A 19,789-nucleotide genomic window follows, 5' to 3' on the forward strand; every position below is an offset into this window, starting at 1 on the left:
CACTGGGCCTTTGTGTAGCCTGTCTGTCGCCACGCTTGCCATGCTGTCCCTTCTGAAATCTCTCTCTTAAGATATCTGACATCCCTCAAGGCTCAGCTCAGGGCCCATTTCTGAGATCTTTCTGAGCCTCTGGCTCCAGTTGTTAGTACATTCTCCCTACTGAAATTATTTTGGAGTTACTGATCTGTACACTTGTCAGATCCTTACCAGTAGATTATAAGATCCCTGAGGATTTTATTTGTGCAGCTTGTGCCCATCACAGTGCCATATAGAATGGGCGCTTGATTAACCATTGTTGAAAAGAGTTGGACTGAATTGAAAAAAATTGAAAAAATATTATTCAGACCTTCTACTGGCTAATCCTGACACTGGTCTAAGTTTGAATTTTAGCTGTAGCATTTATATACATAGATGGTTCTTTTTCCTGTGGCTGAGCTATGGAAACCAACCTACAATACAAGATATATGCGTGCTCAGATGGCATTACCAAGAGGAGATTTTTAAAGAATTGATCTAAGTTGTAGCGGTGTCCAAACTGTAAATAATATGTACGTTCTATCCACCCTTCCAGGCCAGCTGGAATGCTACTTCCTCCGAAAAGTCTGAAGTTATTTCTCTCTCACCACATCTCATAGCATTTCTACGTCTTTCATTTAGTCATCTTCCAATTTGTTTGGTATTCTTCTACATTCATGTCTTGGGTGAGGAAGGAGAGGGAGGGACTGTATTCTACATCTCTTTAGACACAAAGAGAACTACAATTGATTTTCTAGCCCACCTCCTTGATTTTGGACAATATGGCAATCACCTTATTATTAAGTCACCCCAAACAGGGCAGGTGAGCACGTTGTACGAATTAGTCAATGAATGAGTGATGGATCGAATGGATCAATGAATGTGGAGTGGAGAACCAGTGGGGAAGTGGCTAGAAACTTGGCTTGTGAAATCTGATCAGTTTTGTGTGAGGAAATTCTCTATCGGGAGATTTTTTTTCAAATGGATTTCTCAAGTTAAAAAGGCTTCTCTGTCTCTCTGTGGTGTCTTCTGGGTATGCGGACTTTGACTCCTGTATCTACGTGCATAAACAAAATACATGGTGTGCCCCATGATCACAAAGAGAATGGAAATGAACACCAACAGCCCAAATTGTTGAGGAGCTGGGGCCAGGATGACAAGGATGAAATGGATGAGGTCCATCAGGTAGTTCATGGAACACTGCACGCCATTCACGGTGCCACGTTCTGAATCCGCGATGTTTTCCTGAAGGAGCTGAGTTACCGTGAGGTCAAAGGACCAGAGACCTGCAGGAGAAAGATTTAGAATAAATCAAAGAAATAAAGTGACTTTAATACCACAACTCTTTCAGAACCTGTGATTTCATCTTACAAGATCCTCACTCCACTCCCTTCCCCCCAATGATGGGGACACTGGCCTATGAAGTCCACAGTCCTTCAATAGTTCCAATGGCCAAAATATTGACGGCATCATCCTGATGAAGCTTTAGAAATTTAGCTGGATAGGGCCTAAGAAATGTTAGCTGTTGTTATGAAGCGTCTCTTAGGGAGGGCTTGGGGGGAGTCACAGGAACCCCTGAAAAGAAGAAAAGGCCTGTCTGGGTGAGATGGCCGGGCTTGGGACAGAAAACAGTGACCTGTTTCCACATGGGCTCATCCACTACCCCATTAAGATCCAGCTCTAACAAAACGATCACTGGCCTGATAGGGAGAAAAAAAATCACCTTTCCTTTCCCTGATCCCCAAGAACAACTCTCGTGGCCGCGCGTAGCCTTCGGAGCAATAGCTTCTTACCGATTCTGGCCAGGATCACCCCTGAGAAGAGCAAGATGATGGAGACATAGGACTCGGGCTGGATGCTCTCTTGGGCTCCGTCCATCAGAACGGTATTATTGGTCCAGTGGATGGTGGAGCGGCCAGGAAGAATAGGCTGGTTAATGTTCCTCTCGAAGGATGAACCATGTACTGGGCCCTCTTTCAGCATCTTGTGACTTAGGGAAGAGTTCTGGCTTAGTGGAAGAGAGAAAATACCCAAATCAAAAGGACTCCCAGGGGCAAACACAGAAAAGACACAGAGCAGCAAACAGCCTATGTGGAGGCAGCTGGAGATGATGCCCGTGTGGATTAAGCCATAGGACCTTCTCAACCTGGTGAAGAGGAGTGTGCCCACAAGGCCTGAAAAGGCTGAGATGGCCATGAGGAGGCTGAGCAGGGAGCCCCCGATGCCCTGGGTGTAGGCGTAGCCTGTGGTGATACAGTCAAAGCCCAGGACGGTCGTGTACAGGAAGGCCAAACCCAATCCCGCCAAGAAGACCGTTTGCCTGCAGTACGTCTTCCAGCCATCACAGCACGTCCGCACTAATCTTTGCATCTTCCGGAGGCCGAGGGGAGACCTGGAAGTCCCGTCCTGCTGGGCTTCCAGAGGAGACGGCTGGTCCTCCGGTGCTTCCAAAGCCTTGGGCATGTTGGCAAACTCATCCATGGCTGGGCAAGAGTGAATTTCCCCTAAAAAAGTCCAGAAAGATCTTAGATGAAAAGTGTCACCTGAACTTGCCACCTATTTTCGAGCCAGATGAAGGGGACATCTGCGTGACCGATGTTACCGAGAACTTGTCATCTTCTCTCCAGTCACTACCCTTGCCTTAAGTCCCTGTCTCTGCTGAGGACTCAGCTATGGTCCCAGCCTTCTCTGAGCAAAACGCTGGCGCTGCGCTCGATTCCTGGCTCTCCTTTCCACAGACTTCCAATCATTTCCCAAGTTCCGTCCGTTGTATGTCTAGCTTTTGTCCCCTCTCTTCTACTCACGTCACCTTAATTATTCCCTGTCTGGTGATTATTGTGACATTCTATAAATGGGTCTTCCTTGGATCTCTCTTGTCTCCAATTCCTCGCCCACAGAACTAGAAAAAGATTTGGCCAAAGGCCCGGATCTGATCGTGTTACTACTCTGCCCATCGTCTTGAACAGTGGTCTCCAAAGTGGTCTGATTGGCCATTTTATGGACCTATCATATCTCAATCTCAGATCTAAATGTGTGTCAGGAAGTGGGGCAGATGGGAAGAGAATTGAGCATGTTCCAAAGACAAGTTACCTTAAAGGCAGGATCAAATACAATTTTTACATACATATATATAAGCATTTTACACACATATATGGTAAATGCATCCATGTATATGTACCTATATATACTGTATTTACATATATACATCTACCCCTATACGTGTGTATAATGCTTTTCCTGTAGTGAGACATAGATGTAGTCTATTATAATGAATAATAAATTTCTTGATGTCATAATGCTTGCTTACTTTTATGGTTTTTCATTAAGGTAAGATATGGGTTTTTTTCTGAGATAATAGCCAAAAGAACAAAATCATGTGTGTAATAAAAAAAATAGCTTTGCAAAAAAGATTTAAAAGGGAATCTGAATAGTGGCCAATCCTGGTAGGAACCAAGAAATTGTATAGTATTAAGGAGAGATGAGTAGAATCTTATAAATTGCACTCATTGGTTCATTCGTAAAACATTTATTAAGTGCTTTTTATGTGCCTTGTCCAAGAATCGGGGGACAAAACTAACAGTTTGATGTCACCTAGTCAAACACTTCTCCAAATCCCATAGCATTCTTCACAAGTGGTCTCAACTAAAGTTCTTCCCATGACAAACTCTCTTCCCCTGGAGACAATCCATATTACTTTTGAATATAGAAAATAGAGCTAGAGGAGGCAACCAGGATCAATAAAAAAACAGCACTTTGGGAAGGAAGGAAAGAAAAAAGGAAGGAATGAAGGAACGAAGAAAGGAAGAAAGGAAAGAAGAAAGGAAGGGAAGGAGGGAGGAAGGGAGGGAGAGAGGGAGGGAGGGAAGAAGGGAAGAAGGAAGGAAGAGAAGGAAGGAAGGAAGGAAGGAAGGAAGGAAGGAAGGAAGGAAGGAAGGAAGGAAGGAAGGAAGGAAGGAAGGAAGGAAGGAAGGAAGGAAGGAAGGAAGGAAGACATTTTTTAAAGTGGTGGTTATAGAAATGCCATTGCCCTTTTCTGTAAAAACACACTATTCCTGTTATAGAGACAATATATTGCATTATACTATATGAGGCTGGGCCTGGTGTCAGGAAGCCTTCTCTTCCCAGGTAAGGCACTTAACATGTTTGCCTCAGTTTTCATTTTGCCACAAATGAGCTCATGAAGAGTCAGACATGACTGAAAAAAAAAAAAAACTGAACAACATCGTTTCCATTTCTTGGAAAAAAATGTTTTATATGGACTTTGAACTGATATCTTTGTCCACATATCTAGAATACCCCACCCCATTTTATCTCTGCCTCAGAGAGTTTCTTTTTTCCTTTAAGACACAACTCAAACTCCATTTTAATTTAAAAAAAAAAGCTTTTCCTGATCCCTTATTGCTCTCCCCCCAAATCATCTTGTATTAAAATAGTTTGAATGTACTTGTTTAATATTTATTCTGTACATATTTTATATATACTTATTATCTCCCCCATTAAAAGTTAAGTCATGAGTAGAGATTAGGAATTCTTGAATGAGCTTAATTAATACTTAATATTAATACTTAATAAATAATAATAATTAATTAAGACGAATTGATTGATAGATTCCTATCAAGTGGGAAAGGATCAGTTTTGTTTCGCTGGTACCCCATTGGATGCCTCCCTAAACAAGCAGGTAGGGACATCTATCGAAAAAATTACTCTCAACAGTTACAATTTCCAGAGTGACTAAAATATCCATACCTTTGACCCAGAGATCCCACTGCAAAGTTATGCTTCAGATAGTCATTGAAAAAAAGGATCTCAGACTCAAAATCATGGCATTTTTTGTGGTAGTGAAGACCTAGAGACAAACATGTCCATATATTGGGTAATAGGAGAACAAGTCATGGTCCATAAATACAATGGAATTGTACTGTGAGAATCAATGGACATAATGAAAACAAAGAAGCATGGAAGACTTATGTGAACTGAAATAAACAGACTCAGGAAAATAGCATATATGGTAGCTTCAACTCTGAAGATAATAACAACCACAAAGCAGTCTAAAGTGCAAAGAATAAGCCTGATTCCAAAGAAGAGATATGAGGAGTCCTCCATAACTCTTTTGCATGGGTGGAGGAGGGAGTCTACAGGTGTGTAATATGAAATATTGCATCAGATTATTTTAATATGAATTTCGTCTTCATTTTTTTCCTTCTTTTTAATTTTTTTTTTAAATAAAGGATGACATTGAGAGGGTGAGAGAGGGATTCAAGGGAAATGTAGGTGATGTAAAAATAAAAGATATCGATAAAAATCTATTTATAAAATGTCACATTTTTAGATGAGAAGTTGAGAGGGAATACCTTTTAAGAGACAGAAAGTAAAAGCCATCGGAATGAGAAAACTCAAGGAAGAAGACCAAGTCGGGAACTGCGATGAAGGGAAAATTACCTTGGGAGCTGACAAGTTCCAGTTGCCTTTTTAGAAAGCTGTCCCCTGTGCACCGCCGAGGTTTGGCAGCCAGCTGAGGGACAAGCTGATAAACCTTCGACAGAAAGAGGAACTCAACCAGCAGAGACACCAAGTTCCATCCCAGGATGAAGCCACAACCAATGACGTTAGATGCCCACGTCATCACCTGTCCCACAGAGAGAGGGGCAAAGATGTTGATGATTTGGTCCATTCTTCGAATCATTGCATTCATCCCTAGAAAGGAGAATAAACCAAATCATCTCGCTGCCTGGCTCAGAAAACCTGCATTTAGGGTTAGTGATATCGGTAGCATATACCAACAAGGCCTCTCAGGATCCCAGGCAATTTTTTTTTAGGGGCTAACCTGCATTTTCTCCCCGATGAACTCTGTTCTTATTTTTCCTAGCTCTGGAAAGTAATTTCTTGCAGTTCAATCGGTATGGCACTGGATAAGACTAATTTCGGTAGAATTGTCATAGGAGGGAATTTTTCACCACGAATTCCCTAGGAAATCACAGTCTGTCCCTTCTCTCCCCCATTACACGTCAGCACCCTGAGGAGAGGTCCACCACCCTGCACTAGTTATAGCTCTCACAGCCACAGTTATTCCTTGTGGACGACCCCACTGAATTTACTCATCCTTTTGGGATGATTCCTTAAGATCCAGGGCATTCCTTAATCCCTGTTGCCCGGGGTAATAAAGTCATGGGGGCTTGTTCACAGGTGGAGCAATGACTTGGACTTACCAGCAAGCTGGCTTCTGTCGTCCCCGGTGATGACCACAATCCAGTCTCTCTGGATGGTGATGGTCAGGGCGGTGCTGGCCAGGTTGGCCAGATCTGCTAAGATTATCACTGCCACGTAGCAGGCCACCTAAGGAGACGTGTGGGAAAGCAGAGTTTGCCATCCAAGAATAGATTTTTCTATAGTTTTTTGACCCAACCTGGGATGAATAACAAGATCTTTTAGTGACAAATTCAACTTAGGGGAGGCGGAAAATACTATTCTGTTGACTTGAGCTTTTTTCCTGCCCACTCCATCAGCCCCAGATCTGATGCTAATTTTGGTCCTGCAGACGGGAGCCCCACAATTCTGCTGTCATTGCTTGTCTGTGATTTAGGGTCTGATTCACAGCTTCAAGGTGAAAAGCAACATAGCTAGGTTTAAAAACCCCGAGTCCCCAGAACACTGCCGACCAGGCGGGTGCTGCTGAGCCTGCCAGGAAGAGGCAGCCCAGACTTCCGAGGATCCTTCCCTTGTGCCAGAGAGGGAGAGATGAGTCCACACGTACCATGAGCCAGCCCTGCCAAACGCCTTCGATCTCACTTTTGTAGGAGAACACCAACATTAGGACCACGCAGCAGGCAGTGACCGAGGAGTTCTGAAGGAACAGGGATGCGTGGGCAACTGGCAGTAAAGCAGATAACAATGCCCTGTCATGTAACATAGGCTCATGCGCTTCACCAGATCCCTATGCCTGCCCCAAGTGATATTTTGATCCTTTATCTGTCACACCGTAATACAAAAGCAAGGTTACATTGCTGATCAAGCAGATATAACAGAAAAACAATGCAATAGTTTAGACCAGCATCTTATACCATATACCATGATCCATTCTAAATGAACCAATAGCCAAATATAAAAGAGGTTGGAGAAGAAGGGAAGTTTGTATGTTTCAATACCGTGATTGGGACCAAATTCGAAACCAGATGAAGGCTAGAGGTGATCATGAAAGGCAAAATAGACCACTTAGGTTATATAAATGGGAAGATAGGCATAAATTTAGCCAAATTATGAAGGGGCCTCCTAACTAGTAATTACGTTGGTGTTGAGGTGATAAATTCTTTGATCAAGAAACAAAAGAAAATTACAAAGTTATTTTCAGGACTTCTGGATGGTGGTAGTGTGCCAAGGAATCAGGACAGAGGAATACGTATGCAAAACTTTCTGACCCAATCAGATATGCAAATCAGCTAAGCATGAATGGACCAATACCAGCTGTGTCCATGCCAGGGGACCCTGAAATCACAGAACTGACTGGTCACCAGGAGGAAAAAATAAAGACTGAAGGTGCCCAGTATCTGACCACTCACAATCCCCTTCAAATCACTTTGCATGTATTTGTATGTCTGAGTCTATCTGTTATTTCTACTAGAACATCATTTCCTTAAGGGCAGGCACTAATTATCTTTTCACCTTGTATTCTAGTGCCTACAAGGGGTTCGTGAAGGCTTGGTTCTCGAAACTGATGAATGGATTGACTAGACCATTTAAAAAGGTGAGAAAACCTCTTAAATTGGCTAAGATACAGGAAAAGATAACAAGAAAGCTGGAGAGGATGTGGAAAAACTGAGACACTAATACCTTGTTGGTGGAGTTGAATGATGAGTTGGTGAAGCTGGTCAAGAACAATCTAGAACTATAACCTGTTATGGGCTAGAACTCTGAACTTGAAACAAAGGATCCTTACAAGGTGCTAAGTCACTGGAATGGATAGAGACAATAATTATCTAATTTAGCCTGGTTCAGTATGATGGATCTGACCCTACAAGGAGATGTTCTGGGCCAGAACTTGAAACAAGGCACTGAGTGGAATTGAGGAGACAGTGGTTAAATCTAGTTTAGCATTGATTAAATCCTACAACAAATAATGGTTTCCTTGTGATGTAATGATTGGTTTGTACTCAGTGTGGAACATAAAAGCTAGGAGCCTTAGCCAGAATTGAAATTCTGAGAGAAGGCAAAGGACTGGCAGCAGTTTAAGCTCTTGGAACCAAGGAGAGAGCTAGGCCTCTAAGAAAGCTAACCGGGCTCCAGGAAAGGAGACAAGACTATGAAAGAGACAATAAAGGATTTGGGCTTTAACCCCTGGCCGCACTTGTGGTGATTACTGAACTGAAACGAAGGCTGCCTCCAGAGACCCCACGAAAACCCCAACAGAGAACATTACAATGACCAAAGGCTATTATAGCACTGTGATACCCTTTGATCCAGCATTGTCCTAGTGGGCCTATGTCCCAAAGAGATCTTAAAGGAGGGAAAAGGACCCACATGTGCCAAAATGTTTGTGGCAGCCCTCTTTGTGGTGGCAGGAAACTGGAAACTGAGTGGATGCCCATCAGTGGGGGAATGGCTGAACAAGGGAATGGTATATGAATGTTATGGAATATTATTGTTCTGTAAGAAATGACCAGCAGGAGGATTTCAGAGAGGCCTGGAGAGACTTGAACCGATGCTGAGTGAAATGAGCAGAACCAGGAGATCATTGTGCACAGCAACAAGATTATGTGATGATCAATTCTGATGAACTTGTCTCTTTTCAACAATGAGGTGATTCAGGCCAATTCCAATAGACTTGGGATGGAAAGAGCCATCTGCATCCAGAGAGAGAACTATGGAAACTGAATATGGATCAAAGCATAATATTTTCAGCTTTTTGTTGTCGTTTGTTTTTCTCCTTGTGTTTTTTTCTCTTTTTGATGTGACATTTTTGCACAGCATGACAAATATGGAAATTTATTTAAAATAATTTTATTAATTTTTAAATTTAATATTAAAAAGAATTTCATGTTGAAGGGGGAAGGAGAGGGAGAAAATTTTGGAACACAAGGTTTTGCAAAAGTAAATGCTGAAAACTGTGTTTGCACATATTTAGAAAAACAAAATACTATTTTAAAAAGAAAAAGAAGAAATAGTCAACTGCCAAAAGCTCTAGGGGGACCTGTATTTAATTGGATATATCTAGAAACAAACTGAGTTTACCTAATTGAATTAACACAATAACATAAGTACATATCTCAAACATTGGTGGTTCTAGGATATCCATGTGAGTATCCCATCCAAAGGTGCAAATAGTGGCCTATGCAAATCTTTTCATCTCATGACTCTTGTCCGTGTCTTCCCATAAGCCAACATATAGCAGGCCTTCTGTGGATACCAATGGAGTATCCAGATAATTCATCGCTTGCTGGATAACCATTGCATTTTTTTCCAGTCTTTGGTCCTTGATATCTCTTAGAATTCTTGTTGGTAATGAGTTAAAGTCTAATCACACTCTCCATACTTTTCTCCATCACTTTTTGGGCAACTCAGAAGACTTTGAGCTCTATTAGACTGTGAATTTCTTGTCCTTTGTCTCTTTTTGTATTACCAGAACATAGCACATAGTAGGCATTTAATAAAAAATATATATTAGGTGACATTGAATTGGAACCCAAAGTCATGGTATCCTAGACCTTCAGGTAGCTAAGGAGCACAGTGGATAGAATGTTGAACTAGGTAATCAAGAAGATCTCACTTCATATTCTGTCTCAGGCACTTAGCTGCATGATCCTGAGTCATTCACACAATCTCAGCCTCAGTTTCCTGATCTGTAAAATTGTGAAGATCCAGTGAGAAAACCTATGAAAATCACTTTGTATCCCTTAGAAGTGCTGGTTATTATTATTATTATTATTATTATTATTATTATTATTATTAATCAATGAGCTTAACTTCAGGTAAGTCATCTGTAAAATGTAGATAATACTAACACCTGCTGGACTTGAGATTCAAAGACATTTTCAAGTTTTAATTAGTCTTGATTTTACATCTATTATGAACAGGCACTGAGTGAACTCTTAGAGAATGAATTACCTTTATTTCTTGGTTTTCTGTCAATCCAATCTCCAATTAAAACCCCAAACACCAACACCGAGCCGGCTACCACTAAGCCAAAGACTGCTGTCAGAAGAAGGTTGCGACCATATAACTCTATCAGGAACACAGACAGAGCAAAGTGCCACATCCGGTCTCCCTGCAAAGCAGCAAGGGAGGGAAAAAAGAGGCTGGGGTTAGGGATTGTTCTTCCAGTGGTGATCAATGAGATGAAATTGTGACAATTGGGGACAAACCATCTTGCTGCAATTTCCCAGAGCTATGAAAGCAGGGTATTTTCCTACAATACAGCCAGCTCTCATTTTATCCAGGGTAGAGAGGAAGAAAGAAGACTGCATTTGGAGTCAGAGGACTTGGGTTCACTTCCCCTCCCTGGGCCTCAGTTTCTCCATCTGTAAAATGAAGGGGTTGGAGCAGGTGGCCTTTGAGGTCCTTTCCAGATTCTAAGTACTAGGTTCTAGGTGGAGGCAAGATAGTTCCCTTCCTCAGTTTCTTCTTCTATAAAGGGAAGGGGTTGGATTTGACCTCAAAGATCCTGTTTATTTTGAGACTAAGACCCTGAAACACACAAAAATGAGCCATTATCAAGCTCTGTCCGTGAAACTCTGCTCGTTCTCAACCTCACAGTTCTCTTGACCATTCGAAACCCGAGAAAAATGATTTGACTTCATCTTACCCATATAGAAAGTGCACAGCTGACATAGACCAAGAATCTTGGCCCCAAGCGGCAGGTCAAAGTGGCCCCTAAAACACACATAACCAAACTGTGAACGACAGTCCCACGCAAATCTTGTCAAAAACTCGCTTGGTTTATTTCCTCAATGCAAAGGAAAGTCCAGGGGGCTACTGCCCAGTGGCAGGGAAGGATTTGAGAGCCCAGATGAGGGTGTTACTGTGTGACTACTGAGGGCCTCCTGAAGGTCTGAAGGCGACTCCTCTGGACCCCAAGCAATGCCCTCAGGACCCTCCCCAGAGCCCACCAGATGTTGCTGGAAGCCATATTTAAGGGCCTCATCCTTTGGGCTTCCAAAGATGGACTTTCCCTTCCATGATCACAAATGTATTCATTTCAACACTTTAAAATCCCTAGATTTCTAGCAGGGGATATAGCTCAGGATTCAGTATCTAGAAGCTCAGGTACTTTGACACTCTCTAGCTGCATTATTCCCAAGAAAGTCATTTATCAAAGAATCAACACTCACTAAGCACATGTTTACTGGGGCTCACTGAGGAGGCAGTTTCTTCCTCTGTAAAGTGGGGACAATAACAATACTTGTAACCTTTGCCTCACAGGAGAGAATGTGGCTAAAGTTCTTTGTGAACTTCCAGTTCTCAGATAACTGTCAATTATTCTCTCCTGGGAGACAATAAATGGAAATGAAGCTGATTCTATCGGAGGCATCTGCCTCTTGTGCCTTCAGGAGAGCTGGAGACACAAGGGGTGAGTTTCAGATTTGGGAACTCTGGCTTGGCTCACAACAAGCCTGTGACATGGGGATATGGCCATAATTCTTCCCATTTTACAGATGAGAAACTAAGGCTCATCGGGGTGAAGTGATCTAGTCACGGCCAAAGGGCGAGGTAGCTGAAGCAAAAATCTGAATCCACATCTTCTTCCTCTAAGGACAGTGCTCTTTCCACCATACCACACTATACTTCAAGATACCTTATGATAACTGTAGAAAGACAGATTGTGGTACTATCATTTAACAGCACAGAACATTGCAAGTGGAGGAAAAGGCGGAATTTTGTTGATAGTTTAGAGAGTTTCCCTTACACCAGCCAGGATAAACATATGTGGAAACTCTGTGGAGTCTACTCCCCGACAAGAGGGGAAGTGAAGTTCATTTTTGGCAACTGGAATCTCTGTGTGTCTTTATGTCTTTGTGTGTGTGTGTGTGTGTGTTTGTATGTCTTTGTGTGTGTGTCTCTGTCTGCTTTTCTGTCTTTCTGTCTTTCTGTCTCTTTCCTTCTGTCTCTATCTCTTTTCTGTCTCTCTGTCCCTTTCTCTGTTTCTGTCTTTGTCTCTTTCCCTCTGTCTCCTTTTCTCTTTCTCTCTCTTTCTGTCTCACTTTCTCTCCCTCTACCTTTTTCTCCCTCTGTCTCTGTCTGTCTGTCTGTCTCCATCTCTGTCTCTCCTTCTGTGGGGGCCTCTGTCTCTATCTCCCCATAGCCCTCCCTACACTCAGCCCCGCGTCGGGGGCCGTCAGGGAAAGTCAAGGACATAGCCCAGACCCGGGTAACAGGCTGGTTTTTAATTTAAAGGCATTTTCAGTTATGGAGTGAAAATAAACAGTTTGCCCCCAAGTGAAATAGGCAACAGAATCCACTTTGGCAGCTGGAGCCTTCCATTTAAATGGAAGTGATTGAATTGAGAGCTTGCAGCATATTTTCGTTAATAATTAAGCAAAGGGGCTTTTTTTCTCCCTCCATTTCCTTGTGGCCACTAAGATCACGCTTGGCCCTCCACTTTCTCGAAACCCAACAGATCTTAAAAGAAAAGCCCCGGCTCTGAACTGCGGGGAGAGACCTGATTAAAGCGTTAGCCTCGAAGGCCACGGTCAGTCACCGAAGTGGCTCACCCATTTATCTCCCTGGGTGGGAGCCCAGCAGGAATTCACATTTGTAAAATTCCCCGGGATTGTCAACTGGAAAGTGCTTCTGTTGCATTCGGTACCATTTGAAATCCATCATGGAGAGAAGCCTTCCCCCGTGAGCGATGGATGTTAGGCGGACTCTTCAGACATGCGAGACTCTTTGGATTGGGGATTTCGCTTCCCCCTAAACCCCGTGCTTTGCAATTTAATCTTACAAATGAAAGAAAGCAGGAGTCACTGGTGAAAACAGAACAAGAGATGACATTTTACAGTCGTTGCTCTAACTAGACACTAACAAGGTATTTTTAATATTCAATTCAATTAGGCAAGAAGAAACCACTCCAAGAGAGCCTTTGGAAAACAGGCCAAATTGCTTAGTGACATTTAAATTAGAGAAATTCTGTTTTTGCGGCACATCATTACCCAAAGAACAAATGCATGAAAAAACGCTATTCATTTTCCTTAATCAAATCCCCCCATGCCCAGTGGCACTGTGTAATTTCAGACTGATGATGTTAACATAGCAATATTTCCAACCCAGAGAGAGATTGCTTCTTTTCCCAACCGAGCTAGCTTTGCAGAGGGAAGCTTTATTGGCGACCTACCTAAATGTCTCTTTTCTCTCCTAATTTGTCTGGTGCCTAGGATTTCACTCAATTTCTCTTTATTTCCACAGTCTTTGATATCGTTGCCTTCTCTCATCGTTATTGCATACTGCGAACAAGAGATTTTAGAGAATGACAGATTTATTCAGGGGACCACGCATTGTCGTAAACTGTGAGAAATTAACAAGCTCTCCCCTTCATTCCAATTGGATTTCCCCTAAAAACCGCTCCCACTTGATTCTTTCAACTGGAATAAGTTAATTGTACAATCTATTATAAGGTCTACTGCATAGGAATAAAGTCGAAGTACTTGTCAACAAACGAGGCATGTTAATAATGCCCCAAACCAATTACTCAGGGGAAATAAATCTCCGTCAGCAGCAATCAAAAGCCCTCCCAGTTTTAATTTAGAGAGAGAGAGAGAGAGAGAGAGAGAGAGAGAGAGAGAGAGAGAGAGAGAGAAATAGTTGAACAGTAAACAGCCCTTCATTAAACACATTATGTTTCCATTTTAATTATTCACCAGGGTAAATTGATTACATTTGCTATAATTAATGAAAGTTTTAAAATGAAAAGAAAACCGCAAGTGCATTTACAAGACACAGCCATGAGCCACAAATGTTTGCTCCCACCTGCTAAGAATTTTATTTAAAATAAGAAGCATTGGAAACTCCGTGAATTGGTTTACTCACCGAGTATAGGCAGCAGGGTGGAGTTTTTCATGTGTTCCAGCTTTTGGAGTCTGGTCTTGGTTTCCATTCACTCCCCAGAGACCACGTGCAAAGATGGAACTGGTCAGTGAAAGGGTTCTAAAACTTACATGTGCTCTTGTCCACACACGTACCCCATTGTGCGAAAAGTGCTGGGTGTGCAAATGCTTCCTGCGGGTCATCAGATGAAAAGCCAGCAGTTTCTGCTCCCCGTGACAGACCAGCAGAACATAATAAAAACCGGGCTCGTCTGCACCGTCTCCATCTAAGTGCTGGGCCGAGGGGAGTCCCGAGGCCGGTCCCTCGCGTGCTGCGACCTCCACGGAAGGAAAATCGGGGAAAGGCCGGTTCGGCCACACGGGCCACCTCGCCTTGGGTGTGTTCCCAAAACTTGCACGTAAAGCCCAGAGCAGAGCTCCCAGGAATACCATTAATAACACGTGGAATAAGACACCAGAAAGGAAGTGTTCCACAAAAGTTAGCTCTCAAGCAGGAGGCCATGCAGACCGTTTCTCCAAGGTTGACTGAGAGAGGAGAAGAGAGGAGAGGAGAGGAGAGGAGAGGAGAGGAGAGGAGAGGAGAGGAGAGGAGAGGAGAATGTACTTTCCGGGCACCCTCAGAACAGCTCTGTTGTTCATAAAGTGACACATTTTTAAAAATCTCTATTCTAGAGCTGAAAAATAAGGGTTAAGAGGGGTGAGAAGACTGACTGGTCCAAGGTCACGCTACTAGACAGAGCCTGAAGTGGGATTGGACCCATCTTCCTAACTCCAAACTCAGTGCTCTCCCTGCAACCCCATGCAGTGAAGAACCTGGTCAGTAAAGAGCATCCTCCTATGCCGGAGTGCACGGAGGGTGCACCATTCAGCCGAGCACGGGGTGGATGCTCCATAGGAGAGTTGGGACTGTGCCATTGCATTGAGCCTCCTCCTCCCCACTATCCGGTACTCTCAGTGGCCCAGGACCTCATCAGGGTCCCCTGTCAGACTTGGTGCACATAGTTAACCCCTGTGCTCACTCTCTTTGGGATTCTTGCTTACCTTCTCTCTACCTCATTTGCTCTGTGTTTTCTTGCTCTTTTCTGCTCAGTGTTGATTGAAAAGGTTTTAACAAAGTAACCCATGCTGAAGTGTACGTCTTCATGGATCACCCCTCAAAGGGATGTTTACCTCTAAAAAGGGGTATTCCTCTAACTCAAAGGAACCAATAATCAGAGACCATCCAATGGTCAGTCAGACCACCAGTCAGAGACAGGCTGTCGAGTCTGGTGGTGGGTGGGAAGTATTCCCGGCCTCCTCCGAGCTCGCCCATCAGAGGCGGCGACTTTGACTGGGCAGCTCCTTGTAAGGCCGGGATTATGAGTCTTACCATCCAGGACTGAAACTTCATGGCTTGGCCAGGGTCACCCGGCTCTGTCTTCCTCTGGCCATTAAGCAGGATGAGGGGAGACAGGGAACCATATCTTTGATGGGAGTGTAACCAAGGCAGCAACCTTTCCCAAGCCCTTCCCACACTCCCCAAGCCATCAGGCTGGCCACTAGGCAGGATCTAAAGACACTCCCTGGGAACCCCCCAAAAGAGGAGGTGCAGGGGTCTGGAGGTGGAGTGCACGCCTCTGCTGGATTAGAGAAGGAAAGAGAGAGGCAGACCGATGGAACTGCTGTCCTCTGCCCTGCTCAGGTCACGCCTGCCATCTGCCTCTTGGGGGACAGGGACCAGACTTTGGGAAGCCCCCCTGCCTCATGCTGCTGCCTTCTGACTGGGGCTCTCTCCACTTTACTTCATTTGCATCTTCTCTGCATCTGGGTTACAGAGAGTAAAGACCTGGAAGCCAGGCTGAATTTTGCCTTTCTTTGTATCCCCCGTGCTCAGTGTGTTCCCTGACAAGAGATTTCTTAGAGAATGCTTGTTGCCTTGGCCCAGAGTGCTGAGAGATGAAGTGACACGCTCCCTTGCATGATTTGAACCCAGATTCTCCTGCCTACTTGGACAGGTGGATTTTAGCTGGGCCATGAAGGAAGCCAGGGAAGCCAGGAGGTGGAGAGGAAGAGGAAGAGCATTCTAGATGAGAAAAGGGGAGAGGAGAGGAGCAGAGAAGAAAGAGAGAAGAAAGAGAAGGAAAGAGGAGATAAAGAAGAGAACAAAGAAAAGAGAAGAGAAAAGAAGAAAAGGGGAAAAAGGAGAAAACAAAAGAGACAGAGGAAGGGAAGGGAAGAGGAGAGGAGAGGGGACAGTGGAGGGGAAAGTAGAGGGGAGAGGAAAGGGGAAGAGGGAAGAGCAGCAAGGTCATTGATAGGATGGGGGGAGAGACTTGATGGCGGGAAGCAGCATAAAGTGGAATTGGTCAAGGGAGGAGAGTGATCCGTGTGGGAATGGTGCAGTTAAGGAGCTGAAGAGTGGAGGGATGGAAGAGCACCATGAGGACCTGGATAACCTCTCCAAGTTCTCCCCTCTCCCTGGTTTCTCTGCTTCTAGACTGTTCTCAAAGTTCTCCTTCACAGAGATGCCCAAGTCTTCTTAAAACACCCACGAGAACACACTTCTCCTTCCCTCAAATGCCTTCAATGGTTCCCCAGTATGCAAGATAAAATAAAAACTCTTACCTTGATACTCAAGGACTCCGGCTTCCACTTATAAATGCAGAGATTGAAAATATTCCAAAGAAGCCTAATTTTCCTATCACATTCTATTCTCACCTGTGTCAGAATATCTTTGTTGTTATTCAATCACAGAGCTCTTGGGCAATTAACAACCCCTCTGTGCCTTAGTTCCCCCATCTGTAAAATGGAGATAAAATTAGCACCTACCTTACAGGATGGATCAAGTAAGGAAGAATTTGTAAAACACTTGGCACGCTGCCTGGCAGATGTAGTGAGCACCTAAATACTCGTCCCTTTCCCCTTAGAAAGGCACTGATCCACAGAGTTCAGGAGAGAACTAAACACAGGAGAAAAGGATCAAGAATATTCTGCTTCTCCTTTGGCCACATGGACTCCTTACAGCGTTCCTCACTCTCACTGGAACCTTTAAGGCTGGGCCCTCTCTTCCTATGGACCTTGTTTGTGAGCAAGGAGAGAGTGTCCTACTCTTTAGGAAAATTTTTTATAACTGGCCTCCTTGGTAAATACCCTTTCTAAAAAGTTGGAATGATAATCCAACGGGAAGCACATTTATGGGGACATCCAATGGCCGTTCTAAAAACTCCCTCCCCTCAAGGTTATCCCTAGAACTTTGATGGGAGTAGTTGGTTATCCTCCAGGGATTCAGCCTGCGAGTGTAGCCACAGAGGGGGTGTTACATACTCCTAAACTAACCCCCTTCCTTGTAAATAAAACCTAAAACAGGCCTGAGATAGCTTGCGGGATGGGGTAGGGCCGGATGCTTCCACTGCCCAGGCCCCAACGTCTCTCTGCCTTAGCAAACGGGTTTTCCTAAGTTTCTGGGGCCAAGCCGATTTTGGCAGGTGGCTAATTCTCTTTGGACGATACAAAGGTCCATTTCCAGGTCTTTTGCTTAGGAGGACTTGTTTGGACTTGGGGTCCGTGGGCACAGCCCCTAAGGCCCTTTTAAAGCTCAATCACTGCCATCATGGCCCCTCCTGCAAAGAGCAGCCTTGGCTGTCATGGGGTTTGTTTAGTTTCTGACATTTCAAAGCTCAGTTCTAAAAGGCACAAACATGAGCAGAACCAAGCAGAACCTTTCAAATTCTAGAGGAGGATGGAGCTGATGGTAAAACAGCCCCAGAAGAGGTGTTTGGGGGCAAAGCAGCCCACTTAGACTGTCCTGAACATCAGCACCAGGGCAGAGTGCCACTGCAGCCCAACGGTGACCACGCTGTGGCTAGCGTGGCCAGACGAGCCACTAGATTGTGGGCCCCTCCCACTGGCATTGAAGCAGCAACTTGGGTCCTGCAGGACAAGGTCAGGGCACATTGATCCAAAGCACACAAGAGAGGGAAAAACAGGAGAGCTCTGTGGTGTGCCCCACCTCCCAGGGACCCAGACAAAATGGGCAAAAGTCATCAGGGGTGCGTCATTTATTAGGAAGAGGAATGGGGTATTCTCTGTGACAGAGCAAGCAGCCCAAAGGGAATTCATTCTGTTCCTTATTGCTCTGGAGAACGTCACCAAACTTGCAGCTGCGCCCATTCTCAGCCCAGGAGTCACCCCGGAAGCTTCTTTCATTGGATCAGGTCGTGGATTCTGTCTCACAGCTCTTGATCCACCTTCTTCTCTCCATTCACACAACCTCCAACCCAGTTGATTTTCCCTGGACAATCGCTATGATCTAATCTTCCATTCTCTCCCCTTTCTAGCCCCTCCATCCAATCCATGCATCCGACAAACTGAAGTGAACCGGGATACGAATCTGACCACGCCACCCCATTCTCAAATATCCTCAATGACTTCCCATCGCCTCTAAGATGAAATGCAAACGCCTCAGGCTCCCACTTCAGATTGTCCTGGTCTGGACCCCATCTATTTTGGCAGTCTTATTTCATTTTCCTTCCTTTTCTCTAGCATGGTGACCGAACACGACATTTTGTCTCTTGTCCCTTTGTCTTTGACCGGTAGCCCTCTCGCACAATTACCAGCTACCCGCTTCCCACCTCTCCCTCTGGAATACTTCCTTTTCTTTAAAATACACACACTGCCTGATTCATCCCACGGCTGCCATCTTGAAAAGTTGTGTTCCTTTCTCTATAAATGTGTTATATCCTCCTTCCCAGGAAAATACAAGCCCCATGAGGAAGGAGATTATTTCCTTTTTATCTGTTCTCCATGACAAAGAAGAGAGCCTGCAGCCCCCTAAAAACCTTAGGACCTTTCCACCTAATTGGAAGCTGAAATCTTCCAGCTGCATTATCTCCCCCATTAGAATGTGAGTCCTTTTTTTTTTTTTAGGTCTATCTCTAGCACTTGGAACATTGCTTTGCACACAGCAAAAGCTTAATAAATGCTTCATTCATTCACTGGTTCATTCATTCATTCATTCATTCATTCATTCATTCATTCATTCATCCATTCATTGCCTGGCCTACAGTACACCCCTAAATGTTTACTGAATCACAAGTGATAAAAACAGAGAATTACTCTATTTTTCAAGTATGGTCTGGGCCAGATGGTCCGGAAGGTCTTGCCCAGCCTCACCATTCTGTGATAAACCTTCCGGTCCAGCTTCTTTCTGAAGGTACCTAAATTTAAACTGATTTTCTTCTTCAGGATGCTAACTGTGAGCTCTTGAAACTGAGCTAATGTGAGCAGCAACATGATTCTCCCTCTGTAAGGTAAGAGTGAAAGCTACAGGGGACCCCTTCACCCTTCCTTTCTGTGACCTCCCTGTGGCGTCCCTCTGCCCTTTTTCCCCTCACTTCAGCCTACCCTGCCAGAGATGCCCTATGGGCTCCAAAAGGGCCCCCACCACCTCATCTTTGCTTCATTGTGGGCACCCCTGCTTAGGGGCATCGCTTCAGAAGGGAAGGTACCCATTGGCATCTCCCTTGCTGTTTCTCCCCCAGATACACTCTACCTCCAATCCCTCATTTCCCTGGCTGTCCCCATACATGGAACACTCTCCCTCCTCATCCCCATCTCCTCCCCTTCCCCAATTCCTGTCCCACTTAACATCCTGCCTTCTCTAAGAAGCCTTTCCCAATCCCTTAAACTCGTGTCTTCTCTCTGCTGGTTGTCTCCGATTTATTCGGAGTCTAGCTGGTTATCATACAGTTGTCTTTCCCCATTCGGCC

General features: G+C 44.4%; 1 protein-coding gene across 1 annotated transcript; it reads right to left on the reverse strand.

Moving 5' to 3' along the window:
* Positions 1–637: 637 nt before the first annotated feature.
* On the reverse strand, positions 638–14,056 carry LOC141543769 (solute carrier family 40 member 1-like). Its single transcript, XM_074269494.1, has 8 exons — positions 14,026–14,056; positions 10,808–10,875; positions 10,111–10,270; positions 6,767–6,882; positions 6,222–6,348; positions 5,455–5,709; positions 1,809–2,519; positions 638–1,301 (listed from the first exon to the last, which is right to left on the reverse strand). Exons 1-8 carry the CDS (start codon positions 14,054–14,056, stop codon positions 1,006–1,008), a joined length of 1,764 nt encoding a protein of 587 aa, XP_074125595.1. The 3' UTR covers positions 638–1,005.
* Between the last annotated feature and the right edge of the window lie 5,733 nt (positions 14,057–19,789).

Source organism: Sminthopsis crassicaudata, chromosome 5, assembly GCF_048593235.1.
Source record: "Sminthopsis crassicaudata isolate SCR6 chromosome 5, ASM4859323v1, whole genome shotgun sequence".
Classification (NCBI taxonomy): domain Eukaryota; kingdom Metazoa; phylum Chordata; class Mammalia; order Dasyuromorphia; family Dasyuridae; genus Sminthopsis; species Sminthopsis crassicaudata.